Consider the following 26,620-nt stretch of genomic DNA (forward strand, 5'->3'; position numbering starts at 1 on the left):
TTTTATAGATTCCATATTATAGAAAACAGGAAATACTGCTAACATACAGATCTGGAAGAATAAAATGATAATTAAAAAAAAAACTTAGTATTCATGTAATGTTAGTGCTGAAAATCAGTATGGTGTCAGGGATCCCATAGTCATTCTGAGACAGGAAGGGGGCAGGGCACAGCCACTCAAGGACTGCTGCAGCAATTAACATCAAAATGGTGAAAGATTCAACCCCCGGTAGCCCTTGAGGCTCAGGATGATGACAGATTTAACTTCTAGCAGATCTTGAGCTTCATTATATGCTCGTTTTAATGTATTAACATAGTGAATAACATGCCCACAGGCACCGAGGCAGTCCCAAGGCTGGCCACAACAGGTCAAAGGGTGGGAAATGGCCAACTTCCTGGGAATCCCAGCCTCTTCCCTAGGCTACTTATTAGCATATAAAGCCACCAAGCCCATAAAAACTGGCAACACTATGTGCCTCGTGCCCCGACGCGCCTCTCTCTCTCTGGAGACGGCCCACGCTTTGTCTATGGAGTGTGTACCTACTTTTAATCTGAGCACCCAACCCCCACACCTCTTGGCCTTTCTCCTGCCTTTCAGTGTATCTCTCTGAATAAATCTACCTTTACTCAACTGTAGCTCATTCTTGAATTTTTTCCTGCGCGAAGCCAAGGACCCACACTTGGCAGGGCACGTCCCAGGGGCTCAACCAAAGCCTGGGACATGGCCCTCCTCATGCCCCACATCTGTTTTCCTTCATCAGTTATTTAATAAGGTGAAGTGAATTACTTCTACGTGCATTCTTTGAATATGAAGACAGGTAGGAAAGCTTTAAGACATTAATTTTCAGCTGGTTGTTAAATGCAGTGAACACACTCACCTGAACTCTATGTGCTTCATTGTCTGGAGTCTTCACTGACACACAACTGTCCATTTAAAAGCAGTAAGCAGTGAAAAGGCCCCAGAGAATTTAATGGAACATGTATATTACATGCCATGGTGCACAAAGGTAGCACCAGAAACCAGGAAGGGAATGTAGACAAAGTCTGGTGAAAATTTCATGACTCGAAATGATTTTAAAAAATGCCCTTCTAACCAATGCAATGTGTAGAGTCTTTATGCTTCTCCTACACTGAAGGTAATTCTGGTTAAAAATGATCCTTCTAAAATCAAATGAAGCAAATCTACACCTACTAGGCAATTAGTGAATTATTTACTTCTCATGAGTGACTGACAGAAAAACCGAAACATTTTCCAAAATACGTATTAAGTTTTGCTGAGCATACTTGTAAGCACATGTGTTCACATATTGCAGAGTTATTTTCTTACAGAAATGAAATTCTTTCTTTTGGTTATCTTATGCTTTACATCATTTCCTCTAATTACTTTTATTTCTTAAAACTATTGTGCAATTTCTCTCATCAGGATCTTACAGTTTTCAGAAGACAAGTCTTTTGCCTCCTTAGATAGGTTTAAGACATTAATGAAAGGCATTGAAAATGATGCAAATAGATGGAAAGATTTATCATGTTCTTGGATTAGAAGACTCAATACTGTTAAAATGACCATACTATCCAAGGCAACCTACAGATTCACAATCTACCTTGTACTTACATTCCTACCCACCCTTAATAGGTCCTCTATTTTAAATATCTATCATATTAATTTCCTTCAGTGAATTCCAAATAGACCTTTTAATTGGAAAGTTCAAATTTAAATAATGATGAAGGGGTGCTTAACAATGAGCAATCAAATAACCATGAACTTAATACTCCAGTCATTGTATTTGTTTCATGGACGATGCTCAGCTTGAAGAATATGTTTTAGAATGTCTCTAGAACGTAAGCTTCCACTGGAGAATGAAGTGTCTTTAACCCGCCACCCTCCACTAAGGAGACTTCTTCTTTCTCATTTACTGTCTTTTACTCATGCTTAAAATGGTGCCTGTGCATAAGAATCATCTAATAAGTATTTGTTGGCTGCCTGAATCAAAATGGCATGAATGGAAAAACACACATCTAAGCTAAACTGCTTCTGCTGCAGAAAACTCAACATCACTAGGACCCTCTTTCCAAGTTTTTAGCCCTAGGGATTTGAGAGTAATTTATAAGAGGAGAAAGATCTGTTTGCATCTTAGAATCCTGGGAGTGCTGAGTTAATATTTGGGTAGACACCATGAGGACTATGGTATGGGTTTTGTCATTCTGGCACAAAATAGGCATTCTGAGCATTCTGAGCAAACCTCATGTGTGGACTCTTATAAGAACACTGTGTTATCAATATGGGTCTGTAGAAACTTACTCATCATTAATGGAACATTGGGAGTTACCTCCTAGGCAGTCAGAATATGACAGCTCTGTTCCATATACAGAACTCCTTATATGTGTGTTGTATGGGATTGAACACTTGAATGGGAATCCCTGCCCGTAAATGACCCTTGTATTCAGATCAATGTGAGGGACCCAAGTTCCAACGGCAAGGGTTGGGTGACGGGTGGTGGGGATAGAGTAAGACCCAAAGACTAAACCATCAAAACCTAGAATTTGGCAAGAGTAAATATGCATGACTAAGTAAATAATAAGACACATCCTTCTTCCAAAACAGAGTAAGTATGCACCTTCTTATTTCTTGGCCACTTCATTTCTTCTTAGTATCTATCCCCATAGAAATGAAAATAACTTTTTCCAAATTTAAAATCACTGTAACTTTTCTCAGAGATTTCAAGTGGTTCTATCTACAAACCTCTCTATCTCAGTTCAACAGAGATTATCTCAAAAAAAAAAAAGAATCTTGATGTGTGACATAAGATAGCTAATAAAATACACTGAAATTTTAAGACAAAATTACAAGGGAATGTGTAATAACACCAAAATCAAATCATTTACATTTTTTTCTTTTCCAAGTTATTAAAATTTCCTACAACTATTACTTCCACTAAACTTTGTCACTTAGGGGGAGAGATTAAGTTTGCCATGCACAGATACTCTTAGCAGGGATTTTTATGAACACGATCTGATTTATTCCTCTCAATAACTTGCAAAAACTTCCTTTAACAGATGTGGGAGTAAGTCTCAGAGTGTCAGTGATTTGCTTAAGGTCCTCCCACTGTTAAAAGGCTTGTCCATCTACAAATGAAACTGAAATAACCCTTCTTTGAACTGAATTTCTAAACTTACACCTGCACTTCATAAGGGTAAGTGAAAATGCTTTTCTCTATTTGAAAAGGACAAAGAGACCAAATTCCCCAGACCACTTTTCTTACAGAGTGTCTGTGTGGAGGTCTAGTAAATCTGGGTCCTTCCTCTAACTTTTGATAAAGAAATAAGTCTTATTGGGGATTAATCCCACTCTGTAATGTTTACAGTGTAGAGATATCTCCAGGATCAAGAGCCAAATAACCTCAAGATAAGTGATAATGTTGAATTTTACCTGAGCCCTGTGATCCTAAAAAACAGTGAGGCTTAAGCCCCACCCCCCACCTCCAACTCCACCCTTTGTGTTTCGGAAAAATCTTACTGCAAAGAACAATCCTTTGGCTACAACTCTGACAAGACCACTTGATGCTTCCTTGTTCATCTGTGACACAGCTAGACACAGACCCTCCAAATTCCTATTCTTGGTCCCATACACGATGAACTGAACTATTTTATCCCTGCTGATGAATGAGAACAAAATACATGTTAACCATACTTTGGGTCAACTTCTCCCCTTCCAGGACTCTGAACTTTGGCTCACCATCAGCCTGAGCTGATATACCTCATCTCCAAAAGGGTCTCTCCTGGAAAACAGGCTGGCCCCAAGATAAAACATTACAGATATGATGTACTACTCAATGTGCCACGCCTTCACCCCACTTCCCAACATCCAGGTCCTTCTAGCCTTTTTAACCCCTCTCTGTACAAAGAAAAACTTTTTCAGCTTAACTCTTGAGACGCTTGCAGATTTTATGGTCAGGACTGTCTACTGCAGTAGTCCCATCCTCCCTTCCAATAATCCTTTTCAAAGAAAGCATCTCCTTACTAAGTCCATATTTGGTTTTAACTTGACATACGTAAAAGCATAGCTCTGGAATTAGCTTTGAGATCCCTTAGAATCTACAAAGGAGACTGTCATGAGGTTCAATGCTTTGTCTCTTGGGGAGATGACTGATGTCCAAAATGTGTGAGATTTTGTTCTGATGAGCAAGACAGCTTGTCTAAACTTTCTTCCTGTCTATTAAGCCCAGGGCCTCCATTTCTGAGAGCATTTACTTTAGAGAACTTGGAGGTATAAATTCTTTCTCTGCCCCTTTGAGGTGTAAATCTCCCAGCCCAGCCCCCTGCCAGTTGCACAGTTTACGTATTTCTTTCTCAAGGACCTGGATGCCACCCCTTTGAAATGTAACCATCGAGGAAAATAGGGCCCCCTATCGCTCAGTCTCTGCGGAAGGGTCAGAGCCTAACTTAGAGAAGTGACAGTTAGCAAACACAGATGTTCTAATCACCTTGACCAACCCCCACCCCCACCCCCAGTGAGTCCCAGCACTTAAACTCTTTGCTGCTTCTGGTTTCAACAGAGTTGAGTTCCATCTCTCTCCTCCACTGTAACAGTCTCGACCCCTGCTGCCATGGTCTTGAATAAAGTCTTCCTTGCCTGTTTAACCCTATCCAGTGCGATTTTTCTTTACCGTTAACGTTGTGGTCACTTAGGTGTGCTCCTCACATGCATGTACATGTGTGCATGTTTGCTCAAGAAATTCCACGTTCTGTTCTATATTGGCAGCCTAGGGTCTTTTTTGTTGGCAGGGTTGTTTTATTTCTCCGACAATTTTCATAACTAGCCTTTTGAAATCTGACAGCATTAATACTTCAGATTGCTCTATTTCCTCTAGTACATTACAGCGTTCCTAGAAAAGTAGCTCTGTCCCTCTATTTTTTAAATATATTTAAGGCTTATTTTTGGATTGCCTCTTATTTCTAAAGGACTTCAGAACCTCTCTATTCTCTTCCTCTTTTGTTTCTTCTCTGTATAGAGACTCTGGGATTGTGAAAAGATTTTATTTTGTTTAGGTGTGCACTCTGGATGTATTATTCTGCCTCTTAACATTATTGGAGGCAGTTTGGAAATTGCTTGTCTCCTGAAATAGTTTTCACATCTCAAAATCCCTTGGCTCTAAAGCCCACTTTTAAACACCCAATTGCCCTCCTGTTGCAGTTAGAATCCCCGCATCTAGCATGTATTTATGGGCAGACTTTAGTTTTAAATTCTCTGAAGTTTTATTCTTCTGAACTTGTGATTTTTAGTTTTTTTTTTTTGTGCACTTTTGGGGCTTAAATTGCAGATGAGGCAGCTTATTTTCTGGTTTGTTTTATAATTTGGTCTTCTAACTCTGCTAACTAAATTGAGGTTACTTAAAATTTGCATTTTTTCCCTCATGGAAGGTAGTAATACAGAATCACCAAAAATCAACACGAGCAAGTCAATACTGCTGTGTTGACTTTGATGTACTGGCTTTAAGCCTCCTTCTGTTGTTCCTCCTCAGTGCCTTTAAGATGCAGGCTGCTGCCTGAATGACCTAGTGGATAAGTCGTAATGAAAACTCTTTGTTCCTCCGCTTAGTATAATAATGTTCTAAATCACAGAGGGCATGCACACACACGTAATATTTAGAACACCATCTGATTACAATACACACTTAAGATGCACTTAAAAATGAGAAGAGGGCTCCTAGTTTGAGGTCATCTGAGGACACTTTTCTCTCTTTCTTTAACAAACATTCATTAGCATTAACATGTGCTAAGCACCACACTAAGGAAAAATACCAAATAAAATAAGCCCTGAGAAATTCACAAGCCAGTGAGCCAGAAAGAAGGGAAATCACACTAATTACAATAGAGCGAGTTAAGTGCGATGGGACATGTACGGTGTGGCCTAAGAAAGAAGCAAAGTCAATTGTGTCTGGGACAGACTGGGGGCCTTGTTCAGGGATGGAATCATGACATGTGACACTGGTCTTGAAGAAACAGCACATGCTGGCCAGTCAGATGAGATAACGAGGGGGGAAGGATTTTCAAGGATGGAGGAAGCGCATGTAGAAGGAGGGTGAGATAACGGGTCAGTACTGTCAAGTAATCCAGTGTCCCTCTGTTCCACCCACCCCGCCCATCTCCATGTGTCCTCCTGGACGCTGAAGACTGGGCTGTGCATGAGGGCTCCAAGACCAGAGACCATCCAGCTTGCAAGGGTTTTTAGGCTAGCAGGCGATGGACATTTTCAAAAGGTCGTAGCAGCAATGAAGTGATTGGCCTAACAGGGTTTATGCGGGTTACAGAGGACACCCCTAATTCTAACTAGGAATATCAGGAAGGTTTCTAGAGGGTTTGGTGTTAGATAGAGCTGAATATTGAAATAAAAATGGATGTTCCCCAGGATGAAGAAGAGAATGACATTCCAGGAAAGTCAATCCCTGCCCCCAACTCTCACCCTTCAGGCAAATTTTGTTCATTTAAATGCAATCCCACAATATTGTACTCTTTTGTACAAGGCTTCTCTCACTCAGCATAATGTCCCTAAGATTTGTCCACATCGTTGCATGTATCAATAGTTTGTTCTCTTTCATTACTGAGTACTATCTGTTGTACGAATAGACCACAGTTGGTCTATCCATTTTCCAACTGATGGAGTGTTTCTAGTTCGAGGATACTATGAGTGGAACTGCTAAAACTTTCTTGTACAAGTACTTCCTAGACACATACTTTCATTTCTCTTGAATGCTGAAGAGTTGAATTGCTGACGCATTATGTCTAGTTTTAGAAGAAATTGCCAGACATTTCTAAATGGTTGTAACATTGTATCTGCCTACCCGGCATGCTGGAGAGTTTCAGGGCTCCACATCTTTGCCAACATTTGATCCTATGTGTCATTTTTGGCCATTCTGGGGGATGTTCAGTGTTACTTTATTGTTTTAATTTGTATTTTCCTGAATACTAATGGTTTTAAGTGAGTTTTCATGCACTTATTTCTTCTTTGGTAAAGTTTCTATTCACCCTTTCTTCTTCATGTACCATGTGCTCTATCTATCAAAGTCTATCTATCTCTTGCTACACACGTAAACATCTTTGGACTTTTGCTTGGGCCCCATCCCCAAATATGCCAATTTAATTGTTACAGCTTGAAGCCCCTGTCATTGATATTTATAAAAGAGCACCTTGGTGATTCTACGTGCACCCAGATTTGAAAACCCTATTGCTGTAGTCCAGAGATTTTCAAACTGTAGGCATCAGAATCACCTGGAAGGCTTGTTAATACACAGGTTGCTGAGATTCACCCCCAGATTTTCTGATTCACTGAGTCTGAGTTAGAGCCTGAGAATTTGCATTTCTAACAAGTTTCCACATGATATGATGTGGCTGGTCCCGGAACCACCCACAGAGAAGCCCTGCTTTAGCCAAATGCATCAACCAAGTTCTCAACAGACACCAAAGTCTTTCAAGCCTTTGCTCTTGGTATGTTCCGTTCTCTGCTGGTGATGCCATCTAAGCCTTTGTTTTGCTTGTATTTGCTTTTTCATTCTTTAAGAACCAAAATGGAAGGTCACAACCTTTGTGAAGTCTGTTCAGATTCCTTTGCTGTGTCATTTCACTTCCCATCTTCTACTGTCGAGATGCATGTGACACCTGCACTTATCACACTGATTTGTTAATACCTGTTTGTTTGTTCCGGCTGCAACACTTCCCTCTTCTGCCCAGTGAGAGAGCTACAGAGTCAGAAGCCACTCTGCCTTGTTCTTTGACTCTTCAGCAACTAATAATACCTGGCACACTACTGAGTTTCCACTATTTTTAAAAATTTTCTATTCCTTTTCTTGTTTAAATTTTATTATTGTGGTATATAGGCAGTTTACAATGTTGTGCCAACTTCTGGTGTACAGCACAGCACTTTCAGTCTTACAGGGACATGCACACACTCTTCTTCACCACAGGTTACTACAAGATGCTGAAAGTAGTTCCCTGCGCTGTGCACTAGAAACTTGTTTATCTATTTTATGGATATGAGTTAGTATCTGCAAGTTTCCACTATTTTATTTAAAAATTGTGAATGAAAAATACCACAAGCCGTATTAGTAAACAAAGAACGCTGAAGCCATCGAGTCATCAGCGGCTGCCGCCACCCCCCAGTGAAGACAAGCCTGCAGCCCGGCCTCTGTAGCCACTCACAGTGGTGCCCCCTGAGGGGACTCAGAACAAGAAAGGACAGGACACTGGCCCTGGACTGCTAGGTGCTTGTCAAAGGAATGAATTCAATGAGCCCAAATGTCTGCTCCCTCCCATACACAGAAAAGCACTAAGTTCTTTAACTTGAGATGCCTGGTTTTCTTCAGTTAACAAGTGATCTTTTAATGTTCCAACAACTACCCGGTCTTTGTTGTAAAGCTCCTGTACATCCTAGCTCCGCCCTTACCTCCTCGGAGCAGCCCCTCAGGGAGATCCGAGAGGCTGTCACTCCAGGCTTGAAGGGGTTCGAGTCCTCAGAAATGTCCGCCAAATAAAACATGACTCTCATCTTTTAGGCTGTGCATTTATTTCAGTTGACAAAATTTATTGGTGTTTTACTGAATAGGTGGCTGGATGACCATAGAAAATGTGGTATATCAGGCTTCTCACATGCTCAGGTTCTTTAAAACCACAATTGACCATCTGCTATTAAATTGGTGGCCAGATCACTGAGCCAGAGAACAAATCTATATCAAAAATGAAAATAAAAGCCATATATCACCACGGGCTACAGTCACTGTTATCTTTTCCAAAAAAAAATCATAAAAGGACTTGTAAAGGGATTCTTTTGAATTGAATAAGGCAGCAAGTATAAAAATCAAAGGAAAATTTAACAAGATGAAAGCAAAGTATGATTCTTCCCAGAATATTACATTTGTTTCCTGAAGGCTTTCTTATCGGATAAGAAGTGATTTTAAACAAATTTGAATCTCTAAAGACTTTAAAGACACAAAGTTCCATATGAAAATTGCGTTGCTATAAATGCTGCAATGTTTTATTGAAAGCTTCACCTGCAAAATGAAATAATGATAATGCCAATAATGATAACTAAAGCTGCAATTTACTTCTTCAGTTGCGTCGAGACTTTGTTAAGTGCGATTCAGGAATTATCTCATTCAGCCCTTACCAGAGGCCTATTAGTGGGGTATTATTATTCCATTTTCATAGATAACAATACAGAGGCTGAAAGGAAGTAACGTGCGAAAGGTCAGTATTCCAATCTATTTCCATGGAGTGCTGCCAGGTAAATTACAGGCAGCTCAGCTGAATCTGAATTCTAGATAAGTCACAAATCATTTTTTAAACCTTGATTTATTTTTTATTTATTCTTTAATTTTGTTGAGGGGGAGATCATTAGGTTTATTTACTTTAGTGAAGGCATTGGGGATCGAACCCAGGACCTTGTGCATGCTAAGCACACGCTCTACCACTGAGCTACACCCTCCTCTATTTTTTTTTTTTTTTTGTTGTTTGTTATAAGTGTGTCCCATGTAATATTTAGGACACAATTATATTTGAAAATTATTCATTGTTTATCTGAAATCCAAATTTAACTGGTATTCTGTATTTTTATTTGCTAAATCTGGAAACTACTTCTATGTCACCCCAGAAAAATTTGCATCAGACCACTCGGTTGGCTGCATTGCATCCTAATTCTCTCTTAGGTACAGGCAATGCCCAATTTATTTACATGCAATTTATGGGATAAACTTCAAACATTTAGCACAGAATCATAGCCCTTTATGATTTGGGCTCCAGTTTCCTGTTTTCCAAATTTCAAGGTGCTTCAAATACCAAGGTGTGAGGCAGGAGCTGAACGGTGTGTGTCTGGAGGCCAGTTTAGCTGCTGTGGGCTGAGTGGGAGAGAACTTGGAGCCAGGTCAGAGAGCGCACAGGGAGCAGATAGCACAGGGCTTTGCAGATCACTGTAAGGACATATGTTTCTGTGAAGTGGGCACCTAATGGAGAGTTTAAAACAGAATGACATGGCCTGGCTTAAGCTTTAACAGGACCAAACTGGCTGCTGCTCGGAGAGCAATGTGAAATAAACAAAGGCAGAAGCAGGGAGATGTTGCAAATATTCAGGCACCAGCTCAAGTGGTTGCTTTTCTCGAGCTGTTGGGCTTCAGGGATTTTGTGCCTTCAGGCTTCATGATGCTCTGGGTAACAACTTCCAACGTGGAGCCAGAGAGAGGGGCATCATTCTCCCAGCTTTACTGTAGAACCTGGTGTGGTTTCACACGGAGACCTGAAGGGGTTACATTCCAGAAGCACCTTGTGGGTGTTGCATCTTTGGGTGCAGAAAAGACAGCCTTATTGGCAGAGAGCAGTGTTCTATCACAAGAAGCAGCAGCAAAGACTCTCAGGGGAGAGCAGCTCGGGGTTGGGGGAGAGGCAGCAGGAGCATGTAATCAGACATGATCCACTTCCTGGGACCTCCCGCCCCCAAACAACTGGCAGAGACGGGGTGGGGGTGGCAGAGTGGTGGGCTTTTATTATTAATTTAATTCTGACCTAATTTATACCATACCTAGATAGGCGTGGAAACATTAGTGTTAAATAATTAAATGAATGAATTTAAAGAGGACAATAGAAAATGAACTATGGTTACCAAAGGGGAAAGGGCGAAAGAAGGTAAATGAGGAGTTTAGGATTAACAGATACACATCACTATATATGAAATAAACAAGAGCCAAATGTATAGCATGGGAACTAGATTCATTTTCTTGTAATAACATATAATAGAAAAGAATCTGAAAAAAATATACATATATATGTATGTATATAGATAACTGAATTACTTTGCTGGACAGCTGAAATTAACATTGTAAATCAACTACACGTCAATAAAAAATAAAATTAAAAAAAATAAAGAGGGAAATAAAATAGAACATATGGAAGAGAACACTAATGCCCTACAACAAAACCACAGCTACTTAGCAGATTTTTAACTGGATGTCTACTCTGTGTTAGGCATGTGCTTTTCAGACGTTACTTCAGTTACGTCTCACAACAGCCCCAGGTCAAGCATATATTATTATTATGAACCCCCGTTACAGATGAAGGACATAGAAAACTGGCTTGTGCAAAGTTGGGGAGATTTGAATGGCTTCTGTTAGACTGTAGATAGATCTCATGTTTTTAACAACTAGCCATCCACCCTCCTGGGGGAAAAAAGTTTACCCTAATGGGCCAGGCAGTTTTTTAGCTAAAAGAAAAATAACTGAAATCAAGGGAGGTGCCAAGAAGAGCAAGTCTGAAATTCACTATGAGGAACACCTGCCACAGAGGGATCAGAGAACCTGAAGAGGTAAGATTTCAAGGTGCAAAGCCAGAGCAGAGATGTCTGCCTGCCACACCTTTTGCCTCACATCCAAGGCTTAGCCATGTCTCATTTCTGTTGAGAAGGGACGGCCAATGGCCCTGGCCATTCATGCCTCAGTAGCATGTCACCCTGGCCAGATCACCCGCAGGACACGTGCACCGTGACTGTTCATCCTATTGCTAACTCCACCCAAATCATGGACGGTGGCTTTCCTTATGTCTTTAATATCTACTGTCAGGAGAATAGGGAAGATAGCATACGATGGGTTGACAGAGTTTAAGATGAAGGTCTTTGAATACAGGCTCAACTCAAACAGGCTAAGTCAACACTTTTCTTACTCCCTTGTGACATGTACCCCTAACTAATCCAGTGGGCACCACTACCTTTGGGAATGTGTCTCCCAAGTTCTTGTTTGTCCTCTAGCTGGCAGTTAGTCCAAATGATGATACGAAAAAGAGATCGAAGCGTGATTGATATGGGGGAATATCCAGGTGAAGGATTTCATCAGGAAAGAAACAAAGAGCTTCAAAAAGAGGAAAACGTTTTCAGCCTTGTTCATAAAGAAAGACCAAGAACAGTGATTAGAATGCTTCATGCGTTCCAGGTTTTCAGTGGTGTGTCAGAATGCCTGCTTTGAGTTCTCTTCCACTACGGCATTGGATTTGCAGTCCAGACCCTTTCCATTGTGCACAGAAATTCAATAGTCTGTAAACCCAGGCGACTCAGTGCATAGTTGAGTGTTTTGTTAAATACTGAAAGATGTATTACAATATAGTACTCAGGTTGCATGCCTAAGTCTTAACACGATCCAGCTAGGTAATTCTACTGTGGATTCTTACTAGTTTTTGCCTGACTTGATTGTGTGTAGTCAGCAAAAGCAAAAGTAATTACAAGTAGAATTCGAAAGAGCTCAAATTCTCTTTAATGTATTTAAGTGTTGGTCTTGTCTACAGTTTCCTTTGGGAACTGATATAGCTCTGTACTTTCAAACCTCAGCCTGATAAAAGTACAGATTCCTGGGCTCTTCCCCAGATAACCTACATCAGCATTTTTAGCAAGCACCTTACGTCTTTGGATGTAAGTCAAAAACTTTGCTTTGGAAAACACTGACTAGCCTCTCTAAGGCTCCTGAACATAGCTGACAGCCTATGACATCCTCAAGGGTACACGGGCACCTTTCTCCTCTGTTTTCTCTTATACACGTGGGGAGAGTTCATTGATGCTTTTGAATTAGCAGGGTACTGAGCACTCACTCTTCTGTAGAATTCCATTATGCACACACTACTTTTACTATGGATTATGTTATTTAATCTAAAAGGGGATTACAATTTTGGTCAATATGAAAAAAGTAAAAAAGCTTGAAAGGTAAATGTCTTATTTGTGAAGTTTTTAATAGTTTTATCAAAAAAATATATTTACCTCTACTGGTCTGTTAGTCTGTTCACCCACCCATAGACCCACCTACCTACATATCATATGAAATATCTAATGTATTATGGATATTAAATATATTTTTCCATAAAATAATCTGGGAACAGTGAAGGACGATTTGAATAGTCCTTCCTCGATGTTAGCATGTGCTCTTCCTTAACTCGGCATCCTTGGAGGTTAAGTTCTAATCTCACTTCTGCCAGGAGCCTTTGCAGATCATCCCAGCTACGTGTGATTCCTCATTTGTAAACTGTTTATCTCTCCCATGGATCTCATCATAATATATTGCTTTGTATTTTTTTTGTCTGTAGACTTTATCCTCAGTTAATTTATAGCCTTCTTGAGGAGAAAAAAAAAGATTTCCTTCTTTATTCCCATAGCAAAAATCTCATTAGTGGTCAATTGATATATATTTGCTAATGGATTTACTCAGAAATGAGGATGGTAGCGGTTTGACAGTGTATGTATAATGCATCAATATAAAGTTCAATTTTAAATATATTCAAATCTTAATGTATAGGTACTAATGAAATATACAGGCATAAATTATAGAATCATGGACATTTAGCCTTGGCTAGCTTCTTATAAATCATTAAGTCCAAGTCTCTTATTTTTTACCTAAGGAAATCAGTCTTCTATAAGGCACTAAGCTACTTGGAAAAAGGAACCATTTAACTAATACATTTCATTTTGCACTTAAAGCAATAGTTTTACCTCCACATTCTTTGTAGCAGCTGGTTCACATACCACAGGAACCCAGATGTCAGCTGCATGTATTGCTTGATGGAAATCAATTTCACTAACTGGCTATTCAGAACAAAACGAGGCACAGACAGTGGTCAGTGCACATGCCTCCCGCTTCACACATGCTCCACAGGGGTGCCACCACTTCCAGCTGTCCCACTGACACATTTTGCTGGATCTCTTTGGCTTCAGATACAATTCTTGTTTCCCATTCATTTCAGTCTCTTTGAGCAGCTGACTGAGCATGTGGATACCAGCTCTTTTTTTTGGTTCCTACTAGATGCACTAAATACCTAATTATTTTGTATCCTGACAATCTGTAATCATATCTGACCTTCCAAAAGAGAAGATTTATGTTTTTTGACTTTCCTTTTTGGGAACCAAGGGTGATTTGGTTCATGTGGTCTGGAGAAGAGGGAAGAGCAGACACCAGAACATGGGATTTTCTCTTGGCAAATCACTGGGAGGGACTCCCCAGTCTCCATTTGGACTGCTCAGATTGAGTGTTTCACTCACCCTCACTCATTGTTTTCCAAGTGTTAGCAACAAAATGAGATTCTAGAGATGGTATCCTTGTCTCCCATTAGCTCCCTAAGACCTAGTGACAACGCGAGAGTTGAGGGACAAAACCTGAGCATCCCCAGGCAGCAATGCTTCTAATCAGTTACTAATCAGCACCGTGGTTCAAAATTGTTCCCTTGGCTGTGTGATCCACCCTTGCTCCTTTATGGTGTTCCCGGAACACAGACTCACTTAGCGGAAAGATCAAACAGAATGGATTTTAGTCATTTCTGATCTCACTGTACTATTTTGCAGATAAGAAAGTTGAGACTCAGAGAAGTTATGTGTTTAAGGTGATACAATCGGATTGGATTTAGCTCTGGGACTAAAGTTGGTCTTGCTATCTCTTTGATGACAGCTGACTTTTCGTAACTTCCTACTCTTTCACTTCTATCTGATATTTGGAGTGATTTCATGCCCAAGTAGATGGCCCATCTTGCATCTGAGCCTCCCAGTTTCTTAAATTCTCCATATGCAGTGACTTTCCTTCTGATTGCACTTCCATGACCCGCTCCCATGGATTTTCTCATCACCTAACTGTCACACCTCTGAAATGTCTCAGTATCTCAGTCTCTGAGTACTGCCATCACTTTTCTCTCATTCATTTCCTTTCTTCCGGTCCTTAATGGCATAGAGACTTTTATTCCCCCTGCCCCCTTTTTTTTGGGCCTCTGTTTTCTCCTTCCCAGCCCCCTCCTGTGTTTCCTTCCTTCTCTGCTCAGGTTCAGTCCCATGATTCACCTAGTTTGCAGCTCTTTTCAATAATGTTCTCAACTCTGTTTATTGCTTTTCTTTGCACTCATCTGACAAAAATCCAACTCCAAACCTGCTGACTCTCTCCATGCTTCCGCCAAGGCTGATGAAAGCCGATGGAGAAAGTCCCACAGCTGGACTGAGGGGTGCTTCCTCAGCAGTGGTCCTCAAGGAGAACCCCAGACTGCCAGTATCAGTGTGACTTGAGAACTTGTTAGCAATGTGAAATCCCAGCCTCACTCAGCATACTCAACCAGAAACTCTTGGAACGGGACACAAGAACTTTAACAAGTTCTTCAGGTAATTCTGATACACCTTAAAGTTTGCAAAATACTACTCTTTAATTCTTGGTCTGTAACCTCAACTGACTATGAATGCTAACTGTCAATGTTTCTGTGTTTTCCAAATTAGTGATCTTCTATGTTTTCCATACAAATCTCTTCAAATCTTGTCCAATCTCCACAAATCTGTGATAATCCCCATCTCTCCTCACTCTCTAGAGATTATCACCCTCTGGCTTAGAGTTTGTGCTTGAACTCCCTCAAGTACCTGCCACCAAATCTCTCAGACTTCCTTCAGTTCGCTGCAGTGAAAGTGTCCTTCTCCAGGTTGAAAGCCAGCCTACACACACACTTGAGTTCTAGACTCCATTTCCATCACCACTGGGGACTTTCCCCCTTTCTCTTCACCGAGTCCTCTCTCTCTCTCTACTGGCATCTTGCATCCAAATTCATAATTTACATTCACACACTTGAAGATTTTGAGTCGAAGTGTGATAAAAAGCACTGCAGGGGTTTAAGCAAGGGAGTAGCATTATCTGAAATACAGTTTAAAAAGATTTTTATCCTTCTTGTGTGGACAATGGATGGCATGGGCTGAAGCAAAAAAATCACTTTAGCTGTAGTGGAGATGTAACTAGCCTTGGGCTATGATGTGGAGGTAGAATTAACAGGGGAAGGTGGAGCAAATCAAAGGTATCCTAGTCTTTTTGGTTTTAACGACTGTGTCAGTGATGATGTTGTTTACCAGAATGAGGAAGACTGGAAAGGAATAAGATGGCTGGAAAAAAATCAAGCATGTTTCTAGTCTGTTAAGTTTCAATTGTTTTTTGGAGATCTGTGAAGAGATAGGCATCTAAATACCTGAGTCTAGAATTTCAGGAAGAGATCAGGAATAGAAATCTAGATTTAGGAATCTCTGACTTACAGATAATCCTCAAAGCTCGGATTTTTGATGAGGCCGCCTTGGGAAACTGTGCAGACAGAGAAGGTGACCTATGACAAAGCCCTGGGCTACCCCATTATTTAAAATGCGAGCTGTGGAGGGAAGCTTCTAGCACAGGTCCCCGAGAATGAGCGACTGGTATTCTGAGAAATTCTTCTAACCCATTGTTGGCCAGATTCTGCTGAGAGGTAAATTAAAATGAGAACAGAGAGGTAATCATTGGAAACGGCAACACGGAGGCCTCCAGAGGGCTCCGGGAAGGCGACAGCAGAGGTCTGATTATCACGAGTGGAGGAAATGATGTTGTTGGGTTAAAGTCCTGCTTAAGGAGAAGCTGAGACCCCTGTGTCAGCTCATAGTTTCCAGAAATCAAAACAATTCGAAAAACAGGTACTGAAGTCCTTCAAACCGATGCAGACTTTGGCAGAAATAATGGTGATTGTTAAAGGCTCTTATCTGAAAGGTTTAAATGCAGGTACCTTGCAACATAAACAGAGCTGGAATGTTAAAATATCAATATAAAATTCCGTAAATGAAACTATGGACAGGGTAGTTACCAGGCCAGAACAACCACCATGACAAAATGAGCTAAGTAACAATGGGTGTTAAAACAAACTGGAATCAGATTATTACCTCGGACAAGACAAGTTTAACATGATTGGTCCACAGATAGTTGAGAGTTGGCAACACACACACACACACACACACACCCCTCTTCATCATTTGTATTAGTCAATCCCTTTAAGATAGTATATTTAATTTCATGGTTGATAAAATATGAGAGATAGCATCCTTATCAGCATGTAGTTGCCAGGTCCCTGGTGTGTTTATACAGGAAAGGACATCTGCAAATGAGCGGTATAATGATTATACATTGGGAAAATAAAACATGCATAGAATCAAGTCTCGGTCAGATTCACAACTCATAGAAACCAGTTATCAAGCAGCACAGACACTGAGGATGGTGACATGGTCACACACCAGAGGGTCATCTCAGTGAGCAGAGTGTACAAAGGACTGCTGGCCGTAGGACTGATAAAGATATCATCAGTGAGTGATGCTATCAAATAACAGAGGAGTCATGTATCTTCCAGGAAATGATCATTTGCTGCCAGGATATTATATCCACACAGAGTTCATGTGTAATTGCACAAACACAAGACTCTTTTCATGAAGAAGCATGTGGGAAAGAGAATCTTTCACTCGGGACTATAAATATACCTAATCTCGTACATAATATTCCTGTTCATTCATATATTCCCTCATATTTTACATTAGCAAGAATAGACTGAGCACTTATTAGGTGCAAAGCACTGTCCAATGTTGTCTTAAATATATGCACATATAGAAAGAAAGAAAGCAGCCCCCAGTAATTAATCTATATTTTAGAATGAATGAGTTGCTGACATGCTGGGACTGTTACCAAAAGGTGCGGGCACCAAATGTTTGGTTCCTACCAGCTCATGACCCCCATCTTCATCGAAGTCCTCCTCTATCCCATCAGTCATCTCTTCTCCATCCGCATCTGGCCCTCCTTCAGCGGGCTCCTCTGTAGAGTGATCTGCATTCTCTGACACACATTCATCTTGGATCAGCTCTATACTCTCTTCCAATTGCTTCTTCTGAGCTTCTGGGGGGGAGAAAGCAAATGACTACTACCTTGGGTTACTCAGGAGCCATTTGGATAAACCATGAAAAAACAGTCTACGAAAGGGTAAATACTATACTATTAAGGGTGGGAGGAAGATAAAGGAATGTTATGTTAGCATCAAATTTATTCAATCGTGTAAATTATGTGCATATATCTGTGTGTATTTACATGTAAGCATATTATTTTTGAATGGAGTTAGCGAAAGCTGGGGAATCCAGATGGTACCTGCATATAAAAAAATAATGATTTACATAAACAGAGTGATCTCTCTGGCTGTATATAGTCCTTTCTGATAAAGATGTTCTCTCTGAGGAGAAGGTATAGCAAAACAAAAAAAAGGGCAAAATTCAGATAAAACAGAACTTGTTCACAACTCAAGGAGGATGAAGAAAGCTCACTGACAAGTTCAAAATAAGTGAAAAAGACAAAAACTCAGGGAGGAAAAAAGTACAAAAGCAGATATGTTATCTATTAGACAACAGGTCCACGTGAACAATTCTTTGGAGAAGTTCTGTTGGTAGACGTGGTTAACGGCAATGGTTAAAAATAAAATTCTGGTGTGAGAAAGCCCGGGGTTCAATGTCCAGCTTCATCATTTACTGGCTTCGTGATGCTGAAATGGTGACCCCCTCCTGGTGCCTCAGTTTCGTCATCCATACAATCAGGAGAGCTACCTTTTAACTACCAGGCTTTGGGATAGTGAGTCAAAGTGTTTAGGATAGTGATTTGCAAATAACAAGTGCTCAACAAATGAAGCTACATTCTACACTGGAAGAATTTTCTCTAATACTAAGCTGTGTGTGTTCCGTTTACAGAAATTTGCCCAAATGGGAATTATGCTGACAGCATAATAATTGTTTCCCCTAGTGGCTCATTTTTATCTCCTGTGAAAATACCAAGAAGCACTGGGTATTGAACAAATCGGATCATCTTATGCACCACCTTGACTTATTCCCACGTGTACAAGGCTACCTCAAAAGGTGGATGGTTTTCACTCATTTGATTATTGTTATTTTATCAGATGACTATCCCATTATTTGATTTGAGTTTTAAAAGATGTTACACTTTGAGCTTATTTATTTATATTATATAGCAAAAAGGAAAGTTTATGGAGTCAAAAGATTTGGAGGTATTCATTCCTAGTCTTCTTCATAAAGTGAGTTAAAAGGAAAACAAGCATTCTTATACACAGTTTTACTCAGCAAAATCTTTTCGAACACAGCTAATATGTAAATCAATAAACCAATGAAAGTTATGTATAAGTAAGCAGAACACTGTACCTTTTGAAGTCTGCTGACTCTTCAAGTCAGAATGACCAGTGACCACAACATTTCCTTTGTGAGCAAAGTGAGTTAGTTTGAGATTTTTTTTAAAGAATATAAAAGGAACCAAAAAGCTAGCAGTTTGTGCCTAAAAGATATCTCTAATGTTATATAAATCATGAATTTCAACAGAGAAAAAGGGTTCTTTTGGCTTCAAGTTACTGAGTGTTCACAAAGTGTTGACTGTGCGATATTCGGTAATTTTAGACCTTGAAACATCCTATAGGGCAGGCTTCACAGAGGGAGAAATTGAAGCATCGTATGTTCAGTGAGGTACCCACAGTTACTAAGGACAAGAGTTGGAATTCCCACCTAAGGTTTTCTTCTATAAGTCGTTTAAATTGTAGTAAGTTACTTATATAAATAGAGGTATAACTCCAAGGAGATATTGTGGGTTCAGTTCCAGAGCACTGCAATAAAGTGAATATTGAAATAATGTGAGTCGCATGAATTTTTTGGTTTCCCGGTGCATGTAAAAGTTATGTTTACACTATACTATAGTCAATATTAAGTATGCAATAGCATTATGTCTAAAAAAATGCATATACCTTAATTAGAGAACATTTTATTGCTAAAAAATGATAACCCTCATCTGAGCCTTCAGTGAGTCATCATCTTTTTTGCTGGAATAGGATTTGAAATGTTGTGAGAATTATCAAGATGTGACAGAGAGACAGACGTGAAATGAGCCAATGCTGCTGGAAAAATGCCGCCGATGCCTCTAAATCTATTCTTGCATTTCAATTCTTCAAATAATAAAGTTTGTGTATTAAAAATAAGACAGAAGTATGGGGTTGTGCCCTGGCCCTGCTGCAGAGGACAGGACTCTGGTTCCAGCTTAGTTACTCACCAGTGGAGTTACACGCACTGGATCGAGTCTGTTTTGGCTACTTGGGCGGGTCATTTAAACATATTAAGTCAACTTTTCCTCGTCTACAAAAAAGCTTTCAAAATAATATGTACATTATGAGGATGAGTTAACTTTATATTTGGGAAACATTTTGCAGACTACGAAGCCCTACACAAATGTATATTGTTAAATACAAAAGGGTACCCTCTTCCTTGTGAATAACTCAAAACATCAGCAAAACAACAACAAGCCTGAAACAAGAGGCCTCATAAGATCAGAGAATAATAGTAAAACAACTTGTGGGGCTGAGGCTGTTCAGAGGAAGAGTTGGTAGATCCAACCAAGGCTAAAAATAATTACTTCAGGCATCTCAGAAACGACACAACCCTGGCACTTTCTCTTCGCATTTACTTCGCGTGTACAGACAGACTGTATATTCCTTGATGTTTTTCTATCAACTTATTAACTTCAAGTTATGAGAACATAACTAATGCAGGGATGATGTAAATTCTGCTTTTAAAGCTATACTTTATCTTCATATGCATATCCGAGTGTCCTGATGGAAGCACGTGGTGTCAATTCCCCTTTTTCTCTGATGTCTACATAACTCTGACCATAGAAAGTTTTATGATGACTGCAGAATGGCTACTGTAAAACTTAACCAAGATTTTTTCCTAAATCTAGAAAATGATCATCCAAATTAAATGGGGAAATAGTGAGTTAAGGGGGAATAAGGTTTAATCCAGAAAAGATGACCCAATTATCTGGATTAAAAGGAAAGCAAAGCAGGCAAGAGATAAAACCAAAAACATTCTGAACTTAACTAGGTTTTAGTCATCTCATCAGCCTTCACATATCATTGCTCTTTACAATTCTAGACCTTTAACTGAGGCTGATCAACCTACACACATATGAACCAGCCATCCCTCTCCTGGGCATATATTTGGAGAAGATAAAAACTCTAATTCAAAAAGATACATGACCCCAGTGTTCACAGAGGCACTATTTACAATAGCCAAGACATGGAAGCAACCTAAGGGCCCATCAACAGATGACTGGATAAAGAAGATGTGAGATACACACACACACACATAATGTGTATATGTGTATATATAATGAAATTTTTCTTTCATGTATTTCATTTTACATTTTAATTACTACAAAAATAAGGTTATTTCTTAACCATTTTCACATCAAATAAAGAGTATAAAACTCTAAAAAAAAGAATGAAATAATGCCATTTGCAGCAACATGGATGGACCTAGAAATCATCATACTAAGTGAAGTAAATCAAACACAAATATTGTATGATGCCATTTATACGTGGGATCCAAAAAATAATATGAATGAATTTATTTACAAAACAGAAACTGACTCATGGACCCAGAAAACAAACTTATGGGTACCAAAGAGGGAAGAGGGGGGAAGGATAAATTAGAAATATGGTATTAACAGACACACATAAGTAAAATGGATGAACAATAAAGAGTTACTGATAGCACACTGAACTATAGTTAAATCTTGTAATAACCTATTATGGAAAAGAATAAAAAAATTTCATATATATATACACGCATATATATATGAATCACTTTGTTGTACACCTGAAACTAACACAATATTGTAAATCAACTATACGTCAACAAGAATTACAAAAAACAAGCTGTGATGGGCAGACTAGTTTGAACGCTAAAAAAGTCTGGAATCCTCCGACATTAATCACACCTTAAGCTCTACTCTGTTGTCTCTGTGGTTTTGATCCTGTGGACCACACAATGGATTTGGCTACTCTGGTTTGATCTTCTACTCTTTCTCCTAAGAGAGATTTTTGTACTTATCACCTGACCCCCTCACTTCTAGCCCCTCTGGGTCACCATGTTGCTTGTTCAAAGGCCCTGGCTCTCAAGTCCTGGTATCAGTATTTTAAGAAAGAGAAAGGAAGGGAAATTTGGAATTGGACAATTCTTATTCCATAAAATATGTCCCAAATTTTACAACTTTTCCTAAAGCCAGCTGTTCTCAATTTTGGGTCATTGTGTTTATTCTTTTGTTATAATACATAAATGGACTTCTGTTTAAATTCATACTATATTGGAAATCCACTTGGTCTGGCACATCTGCTTCTCTAATGAGTTCAGAAATATTTGTTCTCTGAGAATCATCACTTTTTGATGTTGAAAGTAATAATCTTTCTTTCTTTTTTTTTCTCTAGAGAATCTCTGGTCAAAAAACTGTGGTGGATTTTTCAGAAAATCCAGTAGGACCACATCTCAGAGATGCGTAGTTCTCATTTGGCTTTGTGTTACTGATTTGTTTGAGTTATCCTTGGAACCCAAGCTGACTTTCCTCATCTTCTTAGCTGTGTACAATCCCTCCTCCTTTGGTCAACCAAAGCCCAGAGTACGCAGTTCCCCTGCTGTCTTGACCTCTTCTCATTAGTGTTTAAGCCTCCTTGAAACTTGAGCTATTGCCTCAGAATGTCACTGTCACACTCTAAGGGGATAATGCTGATCTATACAAGCCAGACTGTATACAAGTCAGTTATCAAGAAGTATTTTAATGTGCTCTATTCTCCTCACTGAACGCCTTACATGTAGAAGAGATTTGTCCATGTCAAAATAATTCTTCACTACTGATCATTAGGAATCATATATTTTGAAGACAATTTTGGCTTTGATGTGGTTCCTTAATTTCTGTTTAAACAGACATAGTATTTTAAGTTACTCTCTGTTTTTTGTATCAATGTACAACATACCTATAATTCTTTGGGTGACCTTTATTTCAAAGGCAGTTGTGTGTATTAATATAGTTCATTGCAAAAATCCCTATAACATCCTCATTTATCTATTCATTAATTTGGAAGATAAATGCATGGAAGACATTATTGGGGTTGAGAAAAAAAAAGGCTTTAATTACAATGGCAATTGATTCAAAGGATTTTAACAGAAATACAATCAGCCTGTGCTTTAGTAACATGGTCATCAAAGATTTTTGTTATTACCTCAATAGGAAAGTAAGTTCCATGAATAAAACCACACATAAAAGCACATCTTGTTAAGCTGCTGGTTCACAGTTTAACAAGCAGTTATCCGATTATGATCTTGTTGAAATAGAAAGAAACAAAGAGACTTGTTCTATTTTTATGAATAACTATCTAATTTTACTACTAGAAATGAGTAATATTTTAAAGTTTATTTCTTAACCTTATAACAGTCTCTTTACCGGCATAATTCTTTTTTTAAAGACACTAAGTTTTGGGGGAGGGGGTGGTAGGTAATTAGGTTTATTTATTTATTTTAACTGGGGTACTGGGGATTGAACCCAGGACCTTGTGCATGCTAAGCATGCACTCTACCATTGAGCTATACCCTCTCCCCCCATAATTCTCTTTCTACTTATCATTTTTACTTTTTATTGTGAGCGAGTATATGTGTGTATGTGCATTTATGTCTCTATGACTAAAGCTTCTTTGGGATAGAAACCTTTTACTCACTGTTGTATCCTTGGAGGCTAACTCAGAGGCTTACATGCAAATCAAATATTTGCTGAATATATTCATGAATTTTTGTAGAACTAAAGAATGAAAATAAATGTCTGGGTGTCAAAGTCCCACCACAGAGTCAAAGTGATTTCTGAATTTGGCACCATCGTAGCAAAAATATAAATCCAAAGCGAAGCTCAAAGAAACTTCCGTGTATAGAACAGTCCCACACCACTAAGGCAAAGTCAGTTGTGGGGTCTGAGAGTTTCTTCAAAGGAAAATGTTCGTGTGTACGAGTATACAAGTCTCCTGGAGAAACATAACATGTGAAATCTTCAAGTGCTCGTGGGAGGAGGGCAATCGTCGAACACTGACATCTTTTGCAGTCTGCTGACTTTTTAAGTCACAGTAAGGGGTGACCACAACGTCTCTTTTGTGAGCAAAGTGAGTTAGTGAGATTTTTTTAAAAAAGAATAAAAAGGAACCAAAAAGCTAGCAGCTTGTGCCTAAAAGGTATCTCTAATGTTATATAAATGATGAATTTCAACAGGGGAAAAAGGGGTTCTTTTGGCTGCAAGTTACCGAGTGTTTACGAAGTGCTGACTGTGCGATGTTCAGTACCTTTAGACCTCGAAACATCCCATGGGGCAGGCTTATTTCTCATTTCACAGAGGGAGAAATCGAGGCATCATAAGTTGAGTGAGGTACACTAAGTACAAGAGTTGGAATTCTCACTTAAGGTTTCCTGACTCAGCAGCCTGGGCTGTTTTCAAACAGAACTTTAGAACAAAAGCCCAGTTTGACACACCTGGAGAGTGCTTTGAACCTCTTCAGGAACCAGGCAATTTAATATTCAAGAATGAAGAAGTCTGTCTAGTTAGGGGCACGTGCTTGAACTAAACGATGGCTATCAAAGTAGGAGAAACTCAGGGGGCAGGTAAGTATTCCTGCTCAAGGGAAAATGCCTCAGGCCTTAAAATGCTCTGAAAGAGAGAATTTAACATTAAATTTCAATCCTTATATTCAAATATTTTTTCTGTACATCTCATTTCTACTTCAACATGTACATATGATTTAGAAAACAAGATAGAATTGCTGGGATTTATGTTCAAAGCATTTTTATTAAATTCAATTTGCTGTACAGCTATTATCATTAATATAACTCTGAAAATTGGTTGAGTTGGCAATTCAGTTTTTTGACATGCTGGTTTAATTACCAGCTAATTGCTAGCTGAATTGTACTTCGCAGATGGTTGGAAAGAATGTTGATATAAAAACAACCATGTTATCCGTCAGAGCCAGCCAGTATCCTGAAATCACTGTTTCTGCATAGCAGTATAAACTGAAGTTTTTAAAAATTCTACATTATAACACCTGTGTAGAAATATGAATTTAACTCAATGATTCCAGAAAATGCCGTTTAGAAAGATGCACTTATTATGGCTCGTATTACTAAAAACATAAATGAGCATCAGGAAAGTTATATGGAAGGAATGCTTTTAGACTAAAATATCAGTTACAGAGGTACATTCCTGGCGAAAATGGCCTCAAAGTTGCTCGCAAGAAGTACCCTCGATAGTTGAGTTGACCACAGATTCAATATAAATCACTTGAGAATTACTGAGATATTGTGTTTCTTTACATCTCACTGTAATTTTAGGGGCTAGGTATTATTTTACCTATTTTATACATTTTATAAGGTCCTTTCCAAATTTCACACAGCTAGTAAGTTTGAAGACTAGGTCTTTAGTAGGAGGGGAACCTAGTTCTGTCTGATTCCCAAGTCTGGGGCCTTGGATGCTTTAGTAGCGTAGATCTATTTGCCATAAGGAAGACGAATTAGGGAGGAAAAACTAGAAGCAGAGAGAACAGCTAAAAGGTCTTAAAAAAATACGGTGAGTGCGACGGAGCAAATGAGATGGCTTGGGTATCGGCAGTAGCACTGGAAAAATAGAGAGAAGGGATGGAGTCAAAAGACTGCCAAGGTCAGATGTTGAAACACTGGCTGGAATAGGAATAGAAGATGACATTGAGGTTGGCAACGTGACTGACAGGATTTACATAACAGTGACGTGACAGAGGCCGGGCATGGAGAGAGGAGTATATTTAGATGAGAAAGTGAGGAGAAAGGGTTCCATTTTGAAAGACTGTGGTGGAGTTGTTACCAAGACAGTCTTAATAATCCCCTTGGCTTGACTGAACTTCAGACAGATTTCTTTCTTTTTCTTTCCTTTTTTTTTTTTAAATTGAAGTACAGTCAGTTACAATATGTCAATTCCTGGTGTACAGCACAATGTCCCAGGCTTGCAGATACACACATGCATTCGTTTCATTAGACTTCTTTCTGATTGTGGGCTCTGACTTCCTTTTTAAAGAGCATTGACTTTAGAAAATTAGCAGTTGTGAATTCTTTCTATGCCCCTTTGAGTTGTACATTTTTTTTTTATAACCCAGGCATGTCTTCTCAAGACCTAGAGGCCTTCTCTTTGAAATGTAATCATCAGGAAAAGACAGGACTCTTGTCTCCCAGTCTCTGGGGGAAAGTAGGAGCTTAACTTTCATAGAATCAATCAGCAAACACAGATGGCCTCATCATATTGATCAGCCTCCCTACTGATGTCCTCCAATACTTTTCCATTTGCTCACTCCAGCGTTTAAAATCCCTCCTACCTTTTGTGTTAGTAGAGTTGAGTTCAGTTTCCATCCCCTATGGCAATAGCCTTAATCCCTATCACAATTGTCTTGAATAAAGTTTTCCTCGACATTTTTAACAAGTGTCCATGACACGTATCTGAGGGAGACACAGGAAGGAGATGGAGGGTTAAAGGTGGATAAGGTCACACAACGGGGAGCTTGTCCCAAGTTCAAGTTTCATAGGATCACTTTTTTCCTTTTTGTTTGAAGTGAATTCCTAAGCTATCAGGAGTCACTGTAACAAGGTATGGGGACATCATTTTGGCTTCTCTGTACCTTGAATTGTTTGTGTGGCACCCTGTCTCTTCTTGTGAGATTGTAAACTCCCTGAGAACCAGGTCACGTTTTCTCTTCCCTTTCTAACCAACACTGTGTACTATGTGCCGGGCACAACTGATTTTCAGCCATTTATACCCTATTTTCTTGCCACTCTTTTATGCTGGAAACTTGCATCATCAATGACTAAGAGTAAATTGGGAATGAGAGATGCATTAGTGAAAAGTAAATGTTAACTACCGAATAATTAGCTTGCCACAAATAAACATTAGGTGAAT

The 26,620-nt window shown here is 39.3% G+C and overlaps 1 protein-coding gene across 18 annotated transcripts in view; it reads right to left on the reverse strand.

The window, feature by feature from the left end:
• Nucleotides 1-26,620, reverse strand: part of RALYL (RALY RNA binding protein like) — a 584,818-nt gene that overhangs the window by 14,737 nt on the left and 543,461 nt on the right. For 14 of the 18 annotated variants that reach the window (XM_072951759.1, XM_072951758.1, XM_072951760.1 and 11 more), the window contains one exon: nt 17,526-17,698. The exons of the other annotated variants lie outside the window; for them this stretch is intronic. In XM_072951759.1, the coding sequence (XP_072807860.1) occupies nt 17,526-17,698 (173 nt within the window). The remainder of the gene's footprint in view (nt 1-17,525; nt 17,699-26,620) is intronic. 18 annotated transcript variants of the gene reach the window in all.

Source organism: Vicugna pacos, chromosome 29 (assembly GCF_048564905.1).
Source record: "Vicugna pacos chromosome 29, VicPac4, whole genome shotgun sequence".
Classification (NCBI taxonomy): domain Eukaryota; kingdom Metazoa; phylum Chordata; class Mammalia; order Artiodactyla; family Camelidae; genus Vicugna; species Vicugna pacos.